The sequence below is a fragment of the Monodelphis domestica genome, chromosome 4 (assembly GCF_027887165.1).
Source record: "Monodelphis domestica isolate mMonDom1 chromosome 4, mMonDom1.pri, whole genome shotgun sequence".
NCBI classification, from domain to species: domain Eukaryota; kingdom Metazoa; phylum Chordata; class Mammalia; order Didelphimorphia; family Didelphidae; genus Monodelphis; species Monodelphis domestica.
Genome location: NC_077230.1, coordinates 85,603,130 through 85,626,026, shown reverse-complemented (window position 1 = coordinate 85,626,026; position 22,897 = coordinate 85,603,130). Strand labels below are relative to the sequence as shown.

The window sequence follows — 22,897 nt, the reverse complement described above, 5'->3', positions numbered from 1 at the left end:
GATGGTACTCGTCTGCTTCTCTTCCTGGTCCCGTGCCTCATGGCATGACGTGCTTGGTGGGTGACCAGGTGTTTTCATTCTCTGTAAACATACAAACAAAACCTCGACCCAAAATTATCATTCTGTTGGGTCCCTGACAGTCTTAATCTCCTGGCAATATTCAGCCCAGTCCATGTACAACATACAATGCAACGTTTGTCATTACATGAGAATTGTGATTTAATAATATTAGCTTATATTCCTTCTGGGGTGTAGGAGAGATAGATGGTTAGTAATACCATTTCCACCCCGTTTTTCTTTTTAAAAGCTTCAATGCTTTTCCAAAAACTTATTGAATAAGATTGATTCTAATGGAGACCTAATTCGTTCTCACAAATTTAAAATGAACCCTATAAGATAAATATTATACATACATTTTGGATGATAGCAACAATGTGTTACAATTGGACAGTATTCACTGTACTGTTTCAATATTTCAATAGTATGATGTTCATTTGATCAAATTTGGGTAACATGGAACAATTCCACTAAAATAATTGCATGTTACATATTGTACAAATACTTCAAAGGGTAAGTTTTCAGGTACATGATGAACTTAGATCTTACAACAAATACCCATATACTGGCATAATAGAATGCTAGTGAGTAACAATGATATTTTTCTCTAGGTATTGTCTTTCATACAAGTACATTTGTGTGGATATTGCATTAGACCTGCCTATAGGGCAGTGATGGTTCTTCCCAGTTCATTGGCTGCTTTTCCTGTTGTCTGGCATCGGTGCCATGTTGTGGATGGTGCCAGGCACATCTGCATTGACTTTCTGGGAAGACTGTCTTTCAGCTGGATCATTTCAGTTTTCTTCCATGGACTTCTGGTATCTGAGAAAATAAACAGAAGATCTCGACCCCAAAAGAAAGCTTGTTGGGTCTTGTTAAATTAGAAAGTGGCTGAAAATATCTCCTTGTGTTTGGAGTTTGGGGCTTATCAATTCCTTTGAGCCCTTTTGAAATTGCTTGCATTTAGGCCATGGATTATCCCATTCAGCCCATGTTTTGCTGTTACAAGCACTGTTACTCCACAATTGTTTTGGGATAGTTAGATATGCCCAATTATTTAAAAGATCTGTAACAACTTTGCATACTTTATCATTTTGAGATCAATCCTATACATCAGGAGAGTGATTATCTCCCATCACATGTTAGCTTTTAAATTTTTATACCACCGGAGCATGTAGTAATGCCTCCCTTAGTCCACAATGTTTAGTTTGGACACCTGTCTGAAGTGCATGAGTGACATGATAACATTCACAGGATTTTGCACTGGTAGCTAATTTCACTTGTGTGCATAAAATATTGAGGAATATTGGACTTGGCACTCTGATGTGTCAGAGAGTGCAAGTGATCTGTGTCTGCCCAAAAGCAGTGTCCTCAAGGCCATTTGCCTTTGATAATGATTTCACCTTGGCTTTGCAATGCTGAGAATGTGTTTCATATTTAGAATTGATGCTATATTATTTTGATATTGAGTAATTCTTATTAATTTGCTTTTTGGATAAAGTGGCAGTAATGTGCTTTACATACAATTTTTTAACTTTATACAGGTTTTTAAATAATGGCTGCTAATTTTTATCCTTGTTGACCTTATGTCCTGTTTAAAAATTTTTAATGATTTCTACATATTTAAAATTGGAATATATTTGAAAGTTTTCTAAAGCATATGCCAATTGATGTTGGTCAATTAAAAATTTGCACTGATTATATTAATTTTGCTTTTGATAATATTCAATACTTGACATAAAAACTTGTAACCTGAGGTATAGGTGCGTTGCCTTCTATATGGCAGGATCAATTTATGAAACTGCTGAATTAAGTTTCCTTTCCAGATCCAAATACTTTTGGTAATGAGTCACATGGTTGCAAGAGTCCATGAGGATTTTACCTCTGAAAACCTTGATAAATTTGTGTTTATACCTTGGTTTTTGGCGTACAGTTATACAATGATTCTTTTTAAAATATTATTACAGATAGCATATGACAAAAGTCTTTCTCTGACTTTTTAACTTTAAAACTTTGCCTTATAAGAAATACAATTGGACCTTCCTATGTGATTTTGCCATGTACAATCCAAATTAAGACAATTTAATTTTTTAAATTTTGCTTCATAATAATACCATCTTTTAGCAAAGATCTGTTTGAAAGACATAACAGGTTTATACCTTTACATTTAAATAATATTCCTCCTGCCTTCCCTGGTGCTACTTCAAAAGGCCTGTTCCTTTTAGAAATGCTAAACTGGTGGAGAGGTTTGCTGATAAGAAAGTCTTTTTGCTCGTTTGTCCTCTTGAGAGCAAAATGTCTGTTTGCTTCCTAGTTAGGGCAAACATGTGCTCTGCTTTTTTAAAGCTGGTCTTCCTTTAGGTTCTTAAGGAATATTTTTCATGCTTTGATATGATCTTATGGTCCTTATGTGAGGGATCGTCTCCTCACAGCACTTTAACCTTACGCTAGTAGCCCAAAGTGATGAAAGGTTTGCTCTAAGTTTAAGCGTTGCTCATTAAGCTTTCACCATTCACCTGTGCCAGGTAACTTCTGGTAGATGAGTGTTATGGCACAGAGTTATGATGTTTGGCTTTTTTCTTGCCTCACTTTTGCAATAAGCAATGTTTAAGTAAAGAAATTTCTTGCCCTGAACTTGTATTCAATTGATAAGAATAGTTTGGTTCTAGGACTTGTCTGTTTTGGTCTTATCTAGCCCCGTATGCTTTAGCTGGAAGCTTAATACTCTGCTTTGGATTTCTAGAGGAGTCAGGATTTCAATGGCCAGAGGCTGAGTTAAACTTCCGTCTGTACTATTGGAATCATTTCTAAGTTTTGTAGAAGAAACATTTCTACCTGCTTATTTCTATAAATTTAAATGATCATAATACTACATTAAGCATGGGTGGAGGCAGAGGTTGACATAGAATATTTCTGTCTGTTTCTGCAGCAACAGACAGGGGAGAGATAGCAAGGATAGATCAGTTGGCTGAAGAAAGTGAGTTAAGTATGTTGTTAGTATCTTTAGTGAAAGGAAGAGCAAAAGACTGAGAGATAAGTCAATCCTCCTTGTTTAATGTAGCATTGTAATTAGAATCCATGTGCTCTTAGCAGCAGGTAATATTTTTCTTAATTTCCATCATCTGGTGTAAAATTTGTTGCTAAAGAGTTTTGATCAGCTCTGTAATGCTGCGAGTTTCCCATATTTTTGCATGCTATGGCACAATCTAGAAATCCTGCTTCTCCTTTGCAGGGGGCTATCTGTAGCCTCCTTATTGCCCTTTTGGCTCGCAGAGTTCTGCGGGGGAGGGGACGGGCTGCACAAGATAAGAAGCCTTAAAGGATGAAGGTGGCTGAAGAAGACTGAAAGCTTCCAAGGAAGGGACTTCCTCTTGCATTTGGAAAGATCCTTCTACCTTATGATCGGGATGCTGAAATGGCTTTGCTTTGAACGCCCTTTGCCTCATTTCCCACGTTTTATAAGGTAGAGGAGGGAGCAGTGAGCCAAACGCATTGAACGTCATGGCTTCTGCGCTTTTTAGAATGGAATCCTCCATAGTGAAAAGATTAGGAGAAAGTGTTAGACTTGCCCATGGCGCTCTCTCGGCCATCTGCCCTAAGAGATAGGTTTGAGCAGAGGCTTCTTCCTCCACAGATGGAGGGACCTTCGGCATTCTGAGAATTAGGGTTAGACTGAGGCTTGGCTTTCCAGCACCTGTGATGCCTGAAGTCTGCACAGGTTGTGCCATCAAGGCCATCCTTGTAGTTTCCCAAGTATTCCAACTGACTTGTGATATTTTGTCTTTCTTTCTGATACTGCCTCGTTTTTTCTTTCTTTCTTTTTTTTTTTTACCAATCAGATCTCATAGCTGCACTTTGGGAACTCCCCTTGCTGGGAATTCAGATTTTGCTTCAGTGCCTATTTAAGCAATGCTTCAGAGATCTCAATACCTTTCTGTTCAATTAGAGACATTAACTGTCTAAGGTGACGAGTATATGATGAGGCTTATGGACCCGTGGTTCTGAATAATTTCTTAAATAAGAAATTGAAATAAAAGACGTTTCTTACCGTCAGAGGCCACCTGCAAGGTCACGCCTTTGTGATTCCTTACCTCAGTGATCGCTCCTCAAGTTGCACGTGCTTGAATGCCTGGGACAAAGGAATTTCGCTCCCAAATCCGGGGTGCCAAGTGTGGGGTTTTCCTTAATGGACTTCCCTGACCAGCAGGGTCCCACAAGGGAAGGGGCTCACCTTTGTGATGGGACCCGAGGAGAGGTAGGAACCGAGAACCAGGGTGGAAATGAAAGACAAGGACAAATCAGTGATTGGATAGGGCAGGCAACCCCTATGATTTTCCTTAAGGCGGAAAATGAGGATAATGGAATACAAGGTGGTTGAGGAGATTAAGATAGAGAATGCAGGCCGAGATGGTTCCAGCCTCGGGGAAGGAGAAGGTCAAGAAGAGAGAGACATAGTCATAGAGGAGCCCAGTGGAGCTCCATGGAAGGGAGAAAGGCCAAGAGGAAATTCATGGGATTGCCTCTGAATTTATTCATGTCCTGCTTGGGCGGTACTCCCAAGGACGTAGTAACCACATCACAAAGTATAGACAATTAAGATTGGGTGGCAAGGTAGAGGGAACACCTTTTGGGCGTGTAGGACCTAACCACGCTTTCCCGGGCTGGTCTCCGAACATGTTAATGGACTTGTGTTGGGCAATAGGTCTCGTGATCAGGTCAAGGTTACCTTCACAAAGCTTATCGGTAAAGCCTCATGCTTGGAGACACAGTAGTAATACAGTCATCTATATTTCATAGATGTGAATATGCTTGGGATGCTACATACCTACACCAAAATATAAACATTTCTGACATTCTGGGAATTTACAACTCAAAAACTCACAGCACCACATTTTAAAGACCCAGTTTTGCAAGCACTAGAAACCTTTTAGATTTACTTTTTCTCTTCCTCATTCCATTTTCAAGCCTTAAAAGCAGGTATGGTAATTATATATTTTGACTTTAGAAGGCCTTTTCCAATAACTGAGTATAGTTTTTGAGGGACAATCTTTAGCCTCTTTTCCTTATAACTATAATTAGACTTCATACTGAGTGAGAGAAAATCAGAGAGTAATAACTGGCATGATTGCTTCTTTTTTAAAAAAAATTATTTATTTAGGAATATTTTTCCATGGTTACATGATTCACGATTCCCTCCTCCCCTCACTCTTTCCTCCCCCTCCTGAAGCTTATACATGAAGGTTATACATAAATCATTGTTCAAAACCTATTTCCTTGTTATTCATATCTGTAGTATAACGATCCTTTAACATCAAAACCCTAATCATATCCATATCAAACTACATGATTGATCATATGTTTTCTTCTGCATTGCTGCTCCCACAGTTCTTTCTCTGGATGTGGATAGCATCTTTCTCATAAATCCCTCAGAATTGTTCTGGATCATTGCATTGCTGCCAGTAGAGAAGTCCATTACATTCAATGGTACCACAGTATATCAGTCTCTGTGTACAATGTTCTCCTGGTTCTGCTCCTCTCACTCCGCATCAGTTCCTGGAGGTTGTTCCAGTCTCCATGGAATTCTTCCACTTTATTATTCCTTTGAGCACAATAATATTCCATCACCAACATATACCACAGTTTGTTCAGCCATTCCCCAATCAATGGACACCCCCTCATTTTCTAATTTTTTGCCACTGCAAAGAGCACAACTATAAATATTTTTGTGCATGTATTCTTCCTTATTACATGATTGCTTTTAACTGAAATTTGAATATATTAAATAGCCACAGGAACTACCTTGAGTATGTTTCTATTCTATTCATAATCAATTTTTCAGAAAGCTTTAAGCAAAAACACTATTATGATTTGATTCAGGCAAATGCACTATGATTATAATTAAAATCTAATAATAACTATATCCATAGAAATATTCCAGGGGTTGACAGCCACTGATTTTTGTGTTAGAGTTCACAAAAGAAGTAATTTTTTATTTTTCCCAAGGCCTAGACAACTTGAAATCTAGCTGAAGTTGAAATGTCAGACATAATGAAATTCTTATTTTGGAAATAATAATGTGTACATATTAGAGCTTTTCATTTGGCTTAGTGTCTAATGGTGATTCCTAACCTGCTGTAGCTTTGTAGTTATCCAATAATTTATTAATATAAGTTACTCAATTCTTAAACTCTTTTAGGAGCATTTGAAATTATATTCTCTCTTTCTATTTCTCACAAACCAATGCTAGTTATTTGGGAGCAAGGAGCAGTTATAAGGAGTCATGTAGGTTCATATATGAGTGCGCACCAGGTTGCTTAATCCAGTATAGATCAGCTTAATTCTATTTTAAACCCATAACCACTTTTAGAGATTACTTGTTCAAATGTCTTCTGAAAATGTCTTCAGAGTTGTTTTAATTTGCATCTCTCTGATTATAAGAGATTTAGAACACTTTTTCATGAGCTTATTAATAATTTTGATTTCTTTATCTGAAAATTGCCTATTCATGTCCCGTGCCCATTTATCAATTGAAGAATGGCTTGGGGTTTTTTTATATAATTGATTTAGCTCCTTGTAAATTTGAGTAATTAGGCCTTTGTCAGAGATTTTTGTTATGAAGATTGTTTCCCAATTTGTTGCTTTCCTTCTAATTTTGATTTCATTGGTTTTGTTTGTACAAACCCTTTTTAATTTAATGTAATCAATTTATATTTTTTTCTAGCTCTTGCTTGGTCTTAAAATCTTTCCTTTCCCAAAGATCTGACAAGCATACTATTCTGTGTTCACCTAATTTACTTAGAGTTTCCTTCTTTATATTCAAGTCATTCACCCATTCTGAGTTTATCTTGGTGTAGGGTGTGAGATGTTGATCCAAACCTAATCTCTCCCATACTGTCTGTCTTCCAATTTTTCCAGCAGTTTTTATCAAATAGTAGATTTTTGTCCCAAAAGCTGGGATCTTTGGGTTGGTCATAGACTGTCTTACTGAGGTCACTTACCCCGTCTATTCCACTGATCCTCCTTTCTGTCTCTTAGCCAGTACCAGATTGTTTTGATGATCACTGCTTTATAGTATAGTTTGAGATTTGGGACTGCAAGTCCTCCTTCCTTCACATTTTTTTTTCATGATTTCCCTGGATATCCTTTATCTTTTGTTCTTTCAAATGAACTTTGTTATAGTTTTTTTATAATTCAGTAAAAAAAAGTTTCTTGGTAGTTTGATGGGTATGGCACTGAATAGGTAGATTAATTTAGGTAGGATTGTCATTTTTATTTTGTTAGCTTGTCTTACCCATTAGCAATTAGTGTTTTTCCATTTGTTTAGATCTAGTTTTAATTGTGCGGGAAATGTCTTGTAATTATGTTCATATAGTTGCTGTGTTTGTCTTGGCAGGTAGATTCCTAAGTATTTTATATCGTCTAGGGTGATTTTAAATGGAATTTCTCTTTCTAATTCTTGCTGCTAAAATGGGTTGGAAATATATAGAAATGCTGACAATTTTTTTTTTTTAATTTTGTATTGTGCAACTTTGCTAAAGTTGTTGATTTATTTCGACTAGCTTTTTAGTTGATTCTTTAAGTAGACCATCATCTGCACAGAGTGATAGCTTGGTCTCCTCATTACCTATTTTAATACCTTCAATTTCTTTTTCTTCTCTAATTGTTATAGCTAGTGTTTCTAGTACAATGTTAAATAATAGAGGTGATAATGGGCATCCTTGCTTCACTCCTGATCTTTTTGGGAAGGCTTCTAGTTTATCCCCATTGCAGATGATATTTGCTGATGGTTTTAGATATATACTGTTTATTATTTTTAGGAATGGCCCTTCTATTCCTATACTTTCTAGTGTTTTCAATAGGAATGGGTGTTGTATTTTATCAAAGGCTTTTTGTGCATCTACTCAGATAATCATGTGATTTTTGTCAGTTTGCTTGTTAATATGGTCAATTATGTGGATGGTTTTCCTAATATTGAACCATCCTTGCATTCCTCATATAAATCCCACTTGATTATAATGAATAACCCTTGTGATCACTTGCTGGAGTCTTTTTGCTAGTATTCTATTTAAGATTTTTGCATCTCTGTTCATTAGGGAGATTTGTCCAAATGCATCTAGTTTATCCCCATTGCAGATGATATTGGCTGATGGTTTTAGATATATACTGTTTATTATTTTTAGGAACGACCCTTCTATTCCTATGCTTTCAATAGGAATGGATGTTGTATTTTATCAAAGGCTTTTTCTGTGTCTATTATAGTAATCATGTGATTTTTTGTTGGTTTGCTTGTTGATATGGTCGATTATGTGGATAGTTTTCCTAATAATGAACCAGCCCTGCATCCCTGGTATAAATCCTACTTGATCATGGTGGATGACCCTTCTGATCACTTGCTGGAGTCTTTTTGCTAGTATCCTATTTAAGATTTTTGCATCTGTATTCATTAGGGAGATTGGTCTATAATTTTCTTTCTGTTTTTGATCTGCCTGGTTTTGGAATCAGTACTATGTTTGTGTCATAAAAGGAGTTTGGTAGAATTCCCTCTTTGCTTATTATGTCCAATAGTTTGTATAGTATTGGGATTAATTGTTCTCTAAATGTTTGATAGAATTCACTTGTGAATCCGTCAGGCCCTGGGGATTTTTTCTTAGGGATTTTTTTGATGGCCTGTTGGATTTCATTTTCTGATATGGGATTATTTAAGAATTCTATTTCTTCTTCTGTTAGTTTAGGCAGTTTGTATTTTTGTATATATTCATCCATATCGCCTAGATTGCTATATTTATTGCCATATAATTGGGCAAAGTAATTTTTAATGATTGCCTTGATTTCCTCTTCATTGGAGTTGATGTCCCCCTTTTCATCTTTGATGCTGTTAATTTGCTTTTCTTCTTTCCTTTTTTTAATTAGATTGACCAGTACTTTGTCAAAGTACCAGCTTCTAGTCTTATTTATTAAATCAATAGTTCTATCACTTTCGATTTTATTAACTTCTCCCTTAAGTTTTAGGATTTCTAGTTTGTTTTTCTGCTGGGGGTTTTTAATTTGATCGTTTTTGAATTTTTTTATTTGCATTTCCAATTGATTGATTTCTGCTCTCCCTAGTTTGTTAATATATGCACTCAGGGATATGAATTTACCTCTGATTACTGCTTTGGCTGCATCCCAAAAGGTTTGAAAGGTTGTCTCGCTGTTGTCATTTTCCTCGATGAAATTATTAATTGTTTCTGTGATTTCTTCTCTAACTAAACAATTTTGGAGTATCATATTGTTTAATTTCCAATTAATTTTTGATTTGGTTTTCCATGTACCATTACTGATCATTATTTTTATTGCCTTGTGATCTGAACAGGCTGCATTTATTATTTCTGCTTTTCTGCATTTGTATGCCATGTTTCTGTGACCTAGTGTATGGTCAATCTTTGTGAATGTGCCATATGGTGCTGAGAGGAAGGTGTATTCCTTTTTGTCCCTATTCTTTTTTCTCTATATGTCTATTAACTCTAATTTTTCTAAGATTTCATTCACTTCTTTTACCTCTTTCTTATTTATTTTTTGATTTGATTTATCTAAATTTGATAATGGTTGGTTCAAATCTCCCACTAATATGGTTTTACTGTCTATTTCTTCCTTCAATTCTCCTAGTTTCTCCATTAGAAATTTGGGTGCTATATTATTTGATGCATACATGTTGATTAGTGATATTTCCTCATTATCTAAAGTCCCTTTTAACAAAATATAATTACCTTCCTTATCCCTTTTGATCAGGTCTATTTTTGCTTTGGCTTTATCAGATATCAGATTGTTTTCAGGATGCGGCCTTCAGCTCCGGGGCCCTTTTGCCAGCCCTGAGGGTTACTCTATTTCTTGCTTTCTTAAAAAGCACTAATTCATTTGTTAAATGCCTACTTTTTGCCAAACTAGAACCTGAACATATATGACAGAAGTAGACCCCTCAATGAGCTTAGATTCTATTAGAGTGAGACCACATGCACATATACATGTAAATTCAAACTAATTTTAGGGCAGGGGAAAGCATTTGCCCCTGGGAGATTAGAAAAGGTTTCACCCAAAGGTGGCCCTTTAGCTAAACTTTGAAAGAAGGTAAGGATTCTGAGATGTATGAGTCACTCTGCACAAAGTTAGAAGGGGAGGAGATGGATTTTTTTTTGAGTCAGAAAATAGGACAGGTTGTCAGGAGTCCATTGGCAGTGAAGTGGGGCAGGGCTAAAGCATAATAGCTAGAAAGGTAGTCCAGAGGCACATTGTGCGGGTCTTTAAATGCAAGCGAGGAGTTTGTATTTGACCCCAGGGACAAATATGGGGCCATTTGATCTCTGTGCGCAGAGGTGTGAAATGGTAACTGTGTGGAAAATGGATTGTGCAGGTGGGGAAGGGATGGACCAGATACTGGAAACCAATTATGCTATTAACTAATCCAAGGGAGAAATAAGAAGACTTGAAATAGAACACTTACCCTGTGATTAGAGAAGAGGGTGAGGATGCAAGAAATATTGTGGTAGAATAAAGACAATTTAGCAATTAATGGAATAATTGGGAGTGATGGCGAAGAGTCAAAGATAACTACTAGCTTGTGAACCTTGGTGGTGGGAGATGGTGTTACTTTCAATAAAAGAGAGTGTGGAAGAGGAATGCTTCCTGGGGGTGGGGAGTAGGGTGGGAGAAGGCAGTGCGTTTTGTTCCAGATCTGTAGGTGCAAATGCGTATCAGACAGTTGGTGCCACAGCACCAGAGCTCAAGAAAGAGCCTAGAACCAGATATATAATCCTAGAAGTTATCTGTTAGATTGCAAGGGATTAAATGAGAGAAGGGGGACTAACAAGTGTAGCCTTTTGTTCTTTTTTTAAAAGCCCTCATCATCTATCTTAGAACATACCAAGTGTTCCAAGGCAGAAGAGTGATAATGGCTAGGCAATGGGGGTTAAAGGACTTGACCAGGAACACATAGCTAGGATGTGTCTGAGGCCAAATTTGAACCCAGGATTTCTCCAATCCAGTCCAGGCTTTCCATCCACTGAGACACCTAGCTACCTCAACATTTTTATTCTAAGGGTTTGAGTATGGGAGGACAGATGTAGACCAATAATTTAAGAAGTCAGCATATGGTTAATGAAGAAACAATCATTGACTCAATTGTAGAAGACAGAGTTTATTACCAGTAGTATTTGTACTTATGAAGATTTCTGTCAATAACAGGACCCTTGGATTTCATGACCAGAGAGGTGACTGGCATAATAAGTCTCTTCTGCAGAGTCATTGTGATGGGTTGAATCTGAACATTAATCATAGAAGCAGTGAAATGCTTGGACCTTGTACTAGAATTTATGAACTCTTAGCTAACGTACTTACATGTGGTCCTGCTATTCACTTATGTGAATTAACGGTCAAAAGCCCATAAAACAAACTGTCCAACATCTAAATGAGCTCTTTGCCACATTCTGGGTGTGGTAATAACCTCCGGCTTTATTCACCCCAAAATAAGTTGCATTTTTCCGCTCGGGATTTTGGCTGAGAAGACTTTTTCTGTGACCACACAGAACAGAGCTATGGTGTGAATCTAAGTTCCCTGACTCCCAATATGGCGGTCTTCCTATTATGCCCTGCTTCTTCAGGTACTACCCAGGGGTCTTGAGGAAGAACTCGAGGGATGCTCATGAACAAGGCGCTTTGTTTTTTAGACTTAGTGACATGAATTTTGGCTGCTTGGAAACATTTTTGTTTGCATCTAGGTTTGGGGTTCCTATTCCAGACTGGCGACACATGAAGTGTGTTTAGAAATGTAGTTGCCAACTAGCCTTTTGCAAAACTTATCTTAACGTGAAATGCCTAATACAGTTCTGCTCATTTGTTAATGACAAGGTTTTGTTTCTTTCTACATAATTGCCATTCTCCACCTCTATCCCGCTCCCTAATAGGTTACTCCTCTATATGAAGATTGGACAGCTATTGATTGGTACCGGTTCTTTTGCCTGTGGGAGAAATTACCCGTCTCTCTGAAGAGGGTGGCAGAGCTAGTGGGGATTGAAGAAGGTTTCTTGGCCCGCTCTGTGAAAGGAAGGATAGTAGCCAAAACTGAGAAACAGCACCGACAAATGGCCATACATAAAAGGTAATGGTATTTTTCTAATTATCATTTACTCTCTTACTTAATGGTAGATGATCGCTAAAACACTAGCCTTAGGTCCTTAGGTAAGAGAGTTTCTCTGTAGCAAATCTCAGTTTGAATTTCTGCATCCTGAACTTTCTTGTTGATAAAAATAAATTCCTCATGAATTTGACTCATCCATTTCAGTAGAATCTAGAATGGACGACTTTTTAAATGAGAATATAGAGTTCTCTCCAATTAAAGCAACACATGAACCATAAGTATTACAAATGTATATAGAGACACATTTTGTATTAGTGAAGATGGCATTTTTCACAAAAAGGGAGGAGTTACATAAAGGGTTAGTCTTGGGAAGCAGAGGCATTTTAGTTTCTTCTGAGGTTGATAATGTCAACTGAGGCACAACCTCTAGGAAACAAAGGTCCCTGTTTCCCTGAAGGAGAGCATAGCCAACGGGTTGAGCACAGACCCCTGGGACCCAAGTCCCTCTATCCCCATGAAGACCACCCAAGAGACAAGATTCCCAAGTCTCCAGAGTGATCTTAATTAAGCAGCTACGGACATGCACATATGGAGGAGTTAGCCAAGTGCCAGAAAGCTGAGTTTAGAGACTAGAGGCTGTGGGGGTCAAATGAACTCATACATAATTCTAGCCTATTGTGATAAAATAAAGTACTTTTCAGACATAAATTGACATTGAGATACAAATGTAAGCTATTTTTCTTTGAATTTTAGTTCAAATTTAGTAGTTCATTAATAGTGCCAGAGTATTTTTTCCCCATTTTCACTTGATGTTGTTCTTTACAGATTTTTCACTAGCCTTGTTCTATTAGATTTAATCAGTGAAGTTCCCTTGAAGGATATTATTCAGAAATATGGTTGTAGTCGTGGACAGATTCAGTCTTTACAACAATCAGCTGCTACTTATGCAGGTGAGTTAGACAAATAGAGGTTCTGTAAACCTTAAAGTTCTATTTAAGTAGACCAAATACATAAATAAAAATAAAATCTATGTAACTAAAATTCTACATAAACAGTTATTATTTCTAGGTTAATTTATTGCTGTATGTAGTTCTTTAATAAATGTATATTGAATTTAATATAATTGCTTTATGTATCTTTCATTTACTGCTATGTTTGTTATACTCACTGAAATTATTTCTGTGGTAAAATAGCAAGATACAAAATATTGTCTATTTCTTAATTTGCTTAATTTGCAAGAAGCAACTGTGCATCTCTGGTGTACAGTGAACTGGCCTTGGAGCTAGGAAAATATGGGTTCAAATTTCCACTTCTTTAATACCTTCCTCCAACCCCTAATTGGATATATATGACTCTCAGCAAGTCACTTTATCTCTAAGTGCACTTAGGCAACTTTCTGAGACTATAATTTGCAGAGAAGTTGGCAACCTACCTTAGTAGAGGGAGTTTCTTCACTGAAAAAGTTTCTAGATGAATGAAACTACAAATCCAATGCCTATCCTTAGGCTTAATTTTTAAAAATTTCTTAAAAACTAACTACTCTGTATTTTCCTTTGTCCCTCATTCTCTCCTTCCTGCCAAAAGAAGAAAACTAGAACTCTTGTAACAAATAGGCAGTCAAGCAAAATAAATTCCCACATTAACCATGTCCAAAAAAATATATATGTTTCATTGTACATCTGGAGCCTATCACTTCAATCTTAGGAGTCGGATGTCACGCCTCATCTTCAAGTCTCAGGAATTTTGGTTTACCTTTGCATCAAGTAAAGACTTGATGGTTTGTTTTTACATTGTTGTTATTCTATTGGTTTTGCTCACTCTGCATCCGTTTATAAATGCTTTCCTAGTGACAGACCCTTTCATCATTTCTCATGGTGCATTCATATGCCGCTTACATACCATCATTTGTCAGGCATTTGCCAAAGTGATCAACACTTCCTTAGTTTTCATCCTTAGTCTTTTGGGGTATGGGCCTGGTGATTCTATTACTTGATCGAAGCCAGAGTTGAGAGATTTTCTGTCTATAATTAATTCTCAATTACTTCCCAGAATGCGGATGCCAGTTCCCAGCTCCTCATGAAGCACAGGAATGCATCTATTTTTCCTTCAGCCTCTCTGGCTCCGGCCATTTCCCTTTCTCTGCTCGTCACCACAATGTGGTGTAATTATGTACTCGCTATGTGATAGCTTAATGCTCTTGGGGGTTGTGGGCCACCTTCTCTAAAGAAGTATAGCGTTGAGTTTGTAAAGGATTTTAATCTATATCTGTGTGGTTCTAACTCTTCCAGGGATGATAACCGTGTTTTCCAACCGTCTTGGCTGGCACAACATGGAGCAGCTGCTCTCTCAATTTCAGAAGCGCCTTACATTTGGTGTCCAGAGGGAGCTGTGTGACTTAGTGCGGGTGTCTTTACTGAATGCGCAGAGAGCCAGAGCTCTCTACGCCGCCGGCTTTGTCACAGTGGCTGATCTTGCCCGAGGACGCGCTGCTGAGGTGGAAGCTGTTCTGAAAAGTTCTTTACCATTTAGAAGGTGAGAAAACCTTCCACTCAACCTCTTCCCTGAGCAGGAATAAACAATAACAAGGGCCCTCAATGAATTTTTAAACCATGAATGGGGGCATTTATAAGTATTATATCACATTGGAGGGAGTCTCATGCCACATTAAAGCCATGTGGCCAACCCGCTCATGTTGGGAATTTCCAGCATTTAGAAATTCAAGCTTACATAGAATTCTAAAATGGCATCATTTTAAAAGGCTCCCAAGCTAGATTACACTTCTTTCCTTACATTAAAAACCATGTGTTAGGGTGACGAGAGCCCTCGGAACGATGGTATAAAGAGGCGACCAGGATTTTACAGAACCTCGTCTGACAGGGTCGTCTCTTCTCTTCAAGGCCAGAGAGCAAAAATGGCTGCCCTCTCTGCCTCAGGCCAGTGAGGGACCCATCTGACTGCTTCTCTGAGATAGCACGGTCTAATAATGCTGATAACGGGGTATGGGATGAGGGAAGTGGGTTGAGGATTCTTCCCCATCACTAATGAAACCTAACTTGTTTCCCCACCGTTGGCAAGTCTCTTCTGTCCTCGACCAGAGGCGAGGCTACGCTGAAATACACTCCCTAACTGGGAAATCCCTTCTATTCTTAGCTAAACCTAGGCTAAACCCACTTAGGAGCAAATCTCTAGATGGTAGGTGGAGCAATCAAGTCGCCTCCGAGGGTTGACCTCCAAAGGCAAACTGAGAAGCTCCCTCTCAGATCTTGCTCTTGACAGTGTCACAGGAGAGTTATAAGTATTAGAGGGGTTCAGACTTTTGTTAAATTCTCTTTCAGGGATAGTTTCCACTTTCCATAGGGTTGGAGCAGGGGTGTGGGAGCTGGTTGTCCTTCTAGACTCAAGGAACAACTCCCCGAGCTGGCCATTGGAATCCCAGCATTCCCCTCTCCTTCCAAGATTCTAACAGGGTTGACCCCTGTCAGTCTTGCTTCACAGCATTCTATGACACTCTCCTTGTAATCCTGTTGCCTTTCCAAAATCTCCTCTTACAAGTGCCAGAGAATTTATCTTGGAGAGAAGTGATGACATTAAGGCAGCTTTTCATTCTCATTTGGAAAGCTGCTGACAGTACATGTGCAGATATACTTTTTTCACAAGTTTGTACCCATAGGAATATACACAGTTAGCTCAGACTGATCACTGGGCATTTGTCAGACAGTGTGAAGAAGGAAAGTTTTTTCTTCCTGTTAAGCATTGGAGGGTGGATGGGTATTCAGATAAAAGGGACAATTACAGGTGCAGAGAAGTGTGTTAACAAGGACATGATGATAGGAAAGCACAGATTATGTTTAGAATATAGAGGATAGTCCATTTTGACCTGAAATAATGTCTTTCAAACAAAATTTTATTATCATTCTCACTAAGTATGGTCATCCTGATTTCAGTATTTTTTTAGTGGCACCACCATTTAATCACTAACTTACCTGTTTGAAATTGTGATATTATTGGATTTTTTTCTCTTTGGTACTACCTATATCAGTGATGGTGAACCTATGGCATGGGTGCCAAAGGTGGCACACAGAGTGCTCTCTGAGCATGTGGCCACCCCCCCCCCCCCCCAAGAGTTTGTTACTAGAAAGGCAGAGAGACTCAGGTGGAGCTGTTCACCTTCCCCTCTCCACTAGGCCTGATGACATTTTTCACCCCCCCACCCATCTGCCTAGCAGCCCAATGGGAGTTCATAGAGGGGTAGATGAGGATATTCCTCGCTTCACCCGCCCCTTTGCCGAATGAGAATGCTTTTTACCTCCCCTGTGTGGGGCAAAGGGGGGGGGGGGGAACAGGGCATACCCAGCACTGAGGGGGAGGAGGAGCAAAGCACATGGTGAGGGGAACGGGCACTCAGTCTGGAGGGTGGGGGCAGGCCCAGCACTCCATCTCTAAAAGCTTTGCCATCACTGTCCTATATCATATATATGATCTCTTATGACTTCTTGTCAATTTTAATACCACATTATCTCTTGCATCTGTTCCTTCCTCTCCCTTTCAATTGCTATCACCAAATCAAGGCATTCATTACCATATGTTTTCCCTGTTGAAGTTCTTCCCACTTCCATTCTTCTCTTTCCAATCTATCCTGTGTAATGCTACCACATATCTAAATTAGAAAGTGAAAGGGAAATCATCATACTGAGGATACTCATTGGATGAGATGCTTTTGTGGGCTAGCTGAAGAACTCAATTACCATTTTACACAGAACCTTGATGTTTCAGGGGACCTTTGAAATCCTTTAGTCCAATGTGTACCTAAACAAGAATCTCCCACATGACCTATTTACCAGTGGTTGTGGAGCATTTGCATGCAGATATTACTTTCCAAGGTGCCTATTTATAACATTGTTTCTATGGGAAAATGTGGGCTATTACATACTACTTTCAGGAAAATAAACTATCTGTAAGATTATACAGTTAGATTGAACAGAGTTTTGGTGTTAAAGGAAAGATTGAGATTCGGGATGACATCGATTTCATTTTAGGATGTCAAGGAAGGCAGGGAAATTCTGCCACATAGCGAGTTACACATCCAGAAATAGAATACTAGCCTGGAAGGCCTCCAGTATAATGCAGTGTGGTTTACTTTCTGATATAAACATGTAGGTTGTAGAGAGATATATAAAGTCGTTTTTGGGGGGGAGGTGGGGTTAACTTGTGATTTCATCAGTGTAGGGAACTCTTAGTGTAGAAAGTCTCTCAACCCCAAGTCAGAGATTCATCTGTAACTTAAAGTTCTAGAGAGTTGCCTAGGGTAATGAAAATATCCTAAAAAATTAAATGACTTGCTTATGGTCACAAAGCAAGAGTGTTTTGGAGACAGGGATGAGTTTGGCTTCCTGACTCTAAGGTTATAAGTAAGATTATATAGCACACTCTACTGGAATGGTCATGTCCACAAGCATTTATTTATTTACTTTTATTTTATTTCCAATTACATTTAATAACAAATTTCCATATAAGTTTTCTGAAGTCATATGATCCAAACTGTCTCTGTCCTTTCATCCCTGCCCCCTCCTGGAATTGGCAAGCAATTCAATTTGGGTTATGCATGTATTAAGCAAAAAATATTTCCATATTTTTCATTTTTGTGACTAATATTCTAAAACCCAAACCCCAAACCATATACCCAAATAAAGTGATAAAACATGTTTTTGTCTGTATTCCTACTCCAACAGTTCTTTCTCCAGAGTTGGATAACCATTTTTTCTGTAAAAGTCCCTCAGAATTGTCCTGGATCGTTGTATTGCTGATAGTAGCAAAGTCTATCACATTTGATCATTGCACAGTATTGCGGGTACTATGAACAATGTGCTCCTGCTTCTGCTTATTTCACTCTGCATCAGTTCATCATTTCCTACAGCATGATAGTATCCCATCACCATCATGTACCACAATATGTTCAGCCATTCTCCAATTGAGGGACATCCCTTTAGTTTCCAATTCTTTGCTATCACAAAAAGAGCAGCAATAAATATTTTTGTAAAAAGAGGTCCTTTCCCTTTTTTTTTTAAATCTCTTTGGGATACAGACCTAGTAGTAGTATTCCTGGTTCAAGAGGTATGCATTCTTTTATAAAGGGCTCCCATTTCAATGGAGAAGACAATGTATATGGAAGGTTGAAGCTGCAAGTCCTGTAGAAAGGTCCTCTTGTCCTTAGGGAGCAATAACAAAGCAAGATGATACTTTTCTACTCCCATAATCCCATCAATTGCTGATGCTGAACCATTTGTCAATGCCCAGGATTTTGGAGGCAGGAACTTTTATTTTTCTGGGTTTTCAGTAGCTGTGGCTACAGAATCTGTAAGCAGAGTTGTCAGGGCACTTCCCTTAGGCTGAGTGCCCTGAGCTGGAAGCATGGTATTCCCAAGACTCGTAAGCCAAGGGCCCTGGACTCTTCTCCATCAGTAATGAAGGAGAGATGGTGGTCAAGGTGGTTGTGAAGTTTTGACTTGTCTGGTGAACGTTCTCTTCTGTCTCTTTCTTTCTTGGGTTCTGCTACTACAACTAAGCTGGTTTGCCTGCCTTATTTGTAGTGGTTGGCATTTGGTGAGGTTGGCTAGCCCTTTTTTCAGAAGAATTGTTTCCCTGGATCATGTCTGTGAAAGCTGAGCTGTAAGCAGGACTAGTAGTTGGGGGAGTTCTGACTCTTGTGCCTATCTGCCCATTATATCTGTTTTTTTCTCAGAGACCCCTGATTTTTCTTGCTTTTTGATACTTTTTTTTTGAAACTCACCTGCTTAATAAGTAATAAGAATGATTTGGATTTATTAATTCACATTCATTATTATCCACATTACTGTTTATTAACAAGAAAAATAAATATTTTGTTAAAAAAAAAGAGAATTCTTTTGACTTCTAGGATCCAATATTGGTGCAGGTACTCTGAAGCAGTGTGCCATATTTTAGTGGGTATACAGTACTCAGTAGTTATAGTAAAAAAAAAAATCAATTACCTGGAAGCTTCACCTTTTGTTACAAAAATTTCCAACAATAAGTATTTGATAAATTTTTTAAAGTTACATATCCCAAAATATATAAAAATTTCCTCTGATTCCATTTAAAGAGAAAGAGGTATGTTAAGCAGTGATGTGTCTGTTATCTTCTGGACAATTTCTTTATACTTCTTCATTTTCTTCTTTAGTGTCCGCAGGGCAGTAGATGAAGAAGAAGAAGCAGCTGAAGAACGACGGAGTATTCGAACTATCTGGGTAGCTGGGAGAAAGGGATTAACTGAAAGAGAAGCAGCAATACTTATTGTGAAGGAAGCCAGAATGATTTTGCAGCAAGAGTTAGCTGAAATGGGAGTGCAGTGGAATCCAGACTCTTTTTTAAACTCTGAAACCCATTCAGCTAGCAGCAGTGAATCAGAAATGGAGGACCTAAAATCTAGGTATCCCGCCAAACATTTATTTAAAAGACCTAGAGGATCAAAGAGAAAAACCACAATTCCTTTTGATAAGTCTCTTACAAAGAATTCGCCCAATACTGAGCAAAAAGCTCATATGGACAAAATGCCTGCCAGCACTTCAAATTACATTCCGCAAAGTGGAAATCAAGAACATCAGCTACATGTAGAAATGAAAAATGATGAATTTGTTTCTAGTTCAAGAAAATCCCCATTTTTGGGAACAAGTAAAGATAAAGTAGTCACTACTGTGAATAAAAGAAAGTCAAGCACTGAGGAAATTACTAAAACATTCTCTAATGGAAATAGGAAAAGAGCAGCTTTAAATTTGAGTTCAGAAAAGCTGCCCAAAACTCCTCAGTTTTATAATCAAAGTAAATTGAACCATTCTGAAGCTGGATGCAGCGTCAAAGACTCTAGAACACATAGACTTGGTTCACAAAGTATTACTATTGTTGGTACTGTTAAAGATTTATTCCCTTCAGATGAAAAGAGTACAGAATTTCAAATGCCTGAGTCTTCTGCTCAAAATGAATCTTTGGGCACTAGTGTCAAATATTTTAAACACCAAACACCAGAACTTCTACAACCAGAGGAAAGTTGTTTAAAGAACCAAATGACTAAAGATTCTGATTCAGAACATCTCATTGTAGAATCTCAAACAGAAAATAATTCTGGCCAAGCCCCTTCAGTTGTTGGGTACAATGGAGTGGGGAAAGCCAAGCCAAATATAGAAATAATGACCAATGCTTTGCTAGACAATAACAATTATATGAAAAATCAGAGTGTTTATGGGAAGCACACCAATGCCAATCCAATTACTAATTGCCCTCAAAAAAGACCCGTTACACATGCAAAAGTCTGTGTCAAAGAGGAAGTATTGTTAAGAAGAGAAACACACAGTCATTCTACAAACACAGAGAAAAGTGTTGCTACTAGCAAATGTGAAGGTGGAGAGTCTAAGGCTGATGAAAATAACCCCAGTCATTTTCAGCCACCAGAAGACAACATAAGTAGACCCAAGGTGCCCAATGGAATTATGTTTCAAGTTGGAGTTGTGGATAGAGACCAGGATGAAAATGATCCAAAGACCTCTGGAGTGAAAAAAAAAGTGGGTGTTTATGCTGCAAATGAAACCAAAAATAATCGGTCTTCTGACTTAGGCTTAGGCTTCAGGGACTTTGATGATAGCTTCCACCTGGATACTCAGACAGAGAAAATAATACAACAGATGGCAGCTGATGCTGCGAAACAAGAAGGAGCAAAGGACAAAAACTTAGTAGCGATGTTGACCCAGAAGCGCTTAAGAAGACAGAATTCTGTTAGCACTTCACAGAATGAAAATAATATTTATTCTAGTGAAGGTACAGCTGTAGGACTTGGGATTGTAGATATTATGAAGAAAACCACTGAGTCACATGCTGTTGAAGTCCTAGAAAGCCCAGTTTTACAATCTCCAATGACATCGAAGGAAAATTATTTTCCTTTTAAAGGGCATGAAAATTCTGTCACTGATTCCCAACTAAATAGTTTTCTTCAGGGTTATCAAACACAAGATTCAGTGGAATCAGCTATTCCCCTAGGTCTTCAAAAGAGAGCCTCAGTTGGCCAAGAAGGAGATTGCCAACTCATTTTTGAAACAAGTTTGAATATGAGTGATAGTTTGCTTTTTGATAGTTTTAGTGAAGATTTAGAAAAAGATGAAATAAAGGAGCACAAACCAGATCCACAAAAAGGCATGCCTCCTTCTGCAATTACTTATGATCATTCCAATTCCATTTTGTGTCAACAACCTCATGGATCAATGGATAAAGCAGTTTCAAATCTATTACCAGTTGATGTGAATCAGGATATACAGCAAGAGTTTGTCAGTTTCAGTGATGAATCAATTATGTTCTCAGAAATAGATTCCCTTCAGATGGCTGAAGCTTTGGATGGTCCAGATTTATTTCTCATTCCAGAGCAACACGTCACTGCAGTAACTCTTAATGGATTAGAGCAAAGGAATTCTGGAGTTATAAATGGTAATTACCCTAGATCAAGAGTAGATAGGATAGGTCAGGATGAAAATGTCCAAATAAATAAATTTACTGGAGAAAATCAAGACAATCCTGTGGCATGGTCTGGGGCATCATTTGATTTAAGCCCAGGACTTCAAAATATTTTAGATGGATTGGAAAGTGATAAGCCAAGTATAGTGAATATGGAGCCACCTACTTTGAAGGAAAAGAGCATAGGCTTAAAAAACAACTTTGAAGAGTTGAAAAAGGATGCTAAGAGCTCAGATTTTCATGGTGAAACTTCATCTCCTTTGCTTTATAAGGAAAGCAATATTATTTCTGATCATCTGGAAAGTCATGCATTTTTTCCTCTTGCATCCACTTCTGTACCACCTAAGCATGGCCTATCACAGGTCCTTGGAACATCTGAAAAACTTGGGAAAGACAAAATGGTTTTACATACAGATGAATGTTTGACATCAGATATCGAAGATCAAAATTTTAGACAAAATGGAAATATACATATGAAAAACCAGAGTCTTACTAAAGATACAGACCTTTCGCCCAAGTTTTCACAAGATATGTCACAATTAACTCTAGTCCCATGTACTGAGATTTTAACCATCATTGATGTAGCAAGTGACCAAACTCTCTTTCGTACCTTCATCAAAGAATGGCAGAGCAAAAAGAGATTTTCCATTTCACTAGCTTGTGAAAAGGCCAGTCGCCCTACATGTCTTAAATCGACAAGTATAGGTGGTAAATTTAAGCAAGGTAAGCATTTGTTTTTCTTTCTTAAAAACAATTTTGCATGTGTGTAGTGGTTATAGATAATGGTGGAAAACTGTCATTTTATTATTTAGGTTTATGTTCATGGTCTTATTTAGAATATAAACAATTTGACCCCTTTGAAGCCCTTAAAGAAGAAAAAAAATTTCCCCCTCTTTTTTATTTACCTTTTCATGTTTCTCTTGATTTTTGTATTTGGATATCAAATTTTCTGTTTAGTTCTGATCTTTTCTTTATAAATACTTGGGAATCTCCTATTTTGTTGAATGCCCATATTTCCCCCTGGAACTATATAGTCAGTTTTGATGAGTAGGTGATCCTTGGTTGTAGACTCAATTCTCTTGCCTTTCTGTATATCATATTTCAAGCCTTGTGTTCCTTTACTGTGGAGGCTGCCAGATCCTGTGTAATCCTGATTGGTGCTCCTTGATATCTGAATTGTCTCTTTCTGGCTTCTTGTAATATTGTTTCTTAGCTTGGAAG

At 37.9% G+C, this 22,897-nt stretch overlaps 1 protein-coding gene across 3 annotated transcripts in view; it reads left to right on the top strand.

The window, feature by feature from the left end:
* POLQ (DNA polymerase theta) overlaps window positions 1-22,897 on the top strand; it is a 141,434-nt gene that overhangs the window by 59,700 nt on the left and 58,837 nt on the right. For all 3 annotated transcript variants that reach the window (XR_008911118.1, XR_008911119.1, XM_007493754.3), the window contains exons 13-16: window positions 11,994-12,187; window positions 12,992-13,116; window positions 14,455-14,698; window positions 19,362-22,399. Coding sequence is in view for 1 of the 3 variants with exons in the window: in XM_007493754.3 (XP_007493816.2) it covers window positions 11,994-12,187; window positions 12,992-13,116; window positions 14,455-14,698; window positions 19,362-22,399 (3,601 nt within the window). In the remaining 2 variants the exon portion in view is untranslated. The remainder of the gene's footprint in view (window positions 1-11,993; window positions 12,188-12,991; window positions 13,117-14,454; window positions 14,699-19,361; window positions 22,400-22,897) is intronic.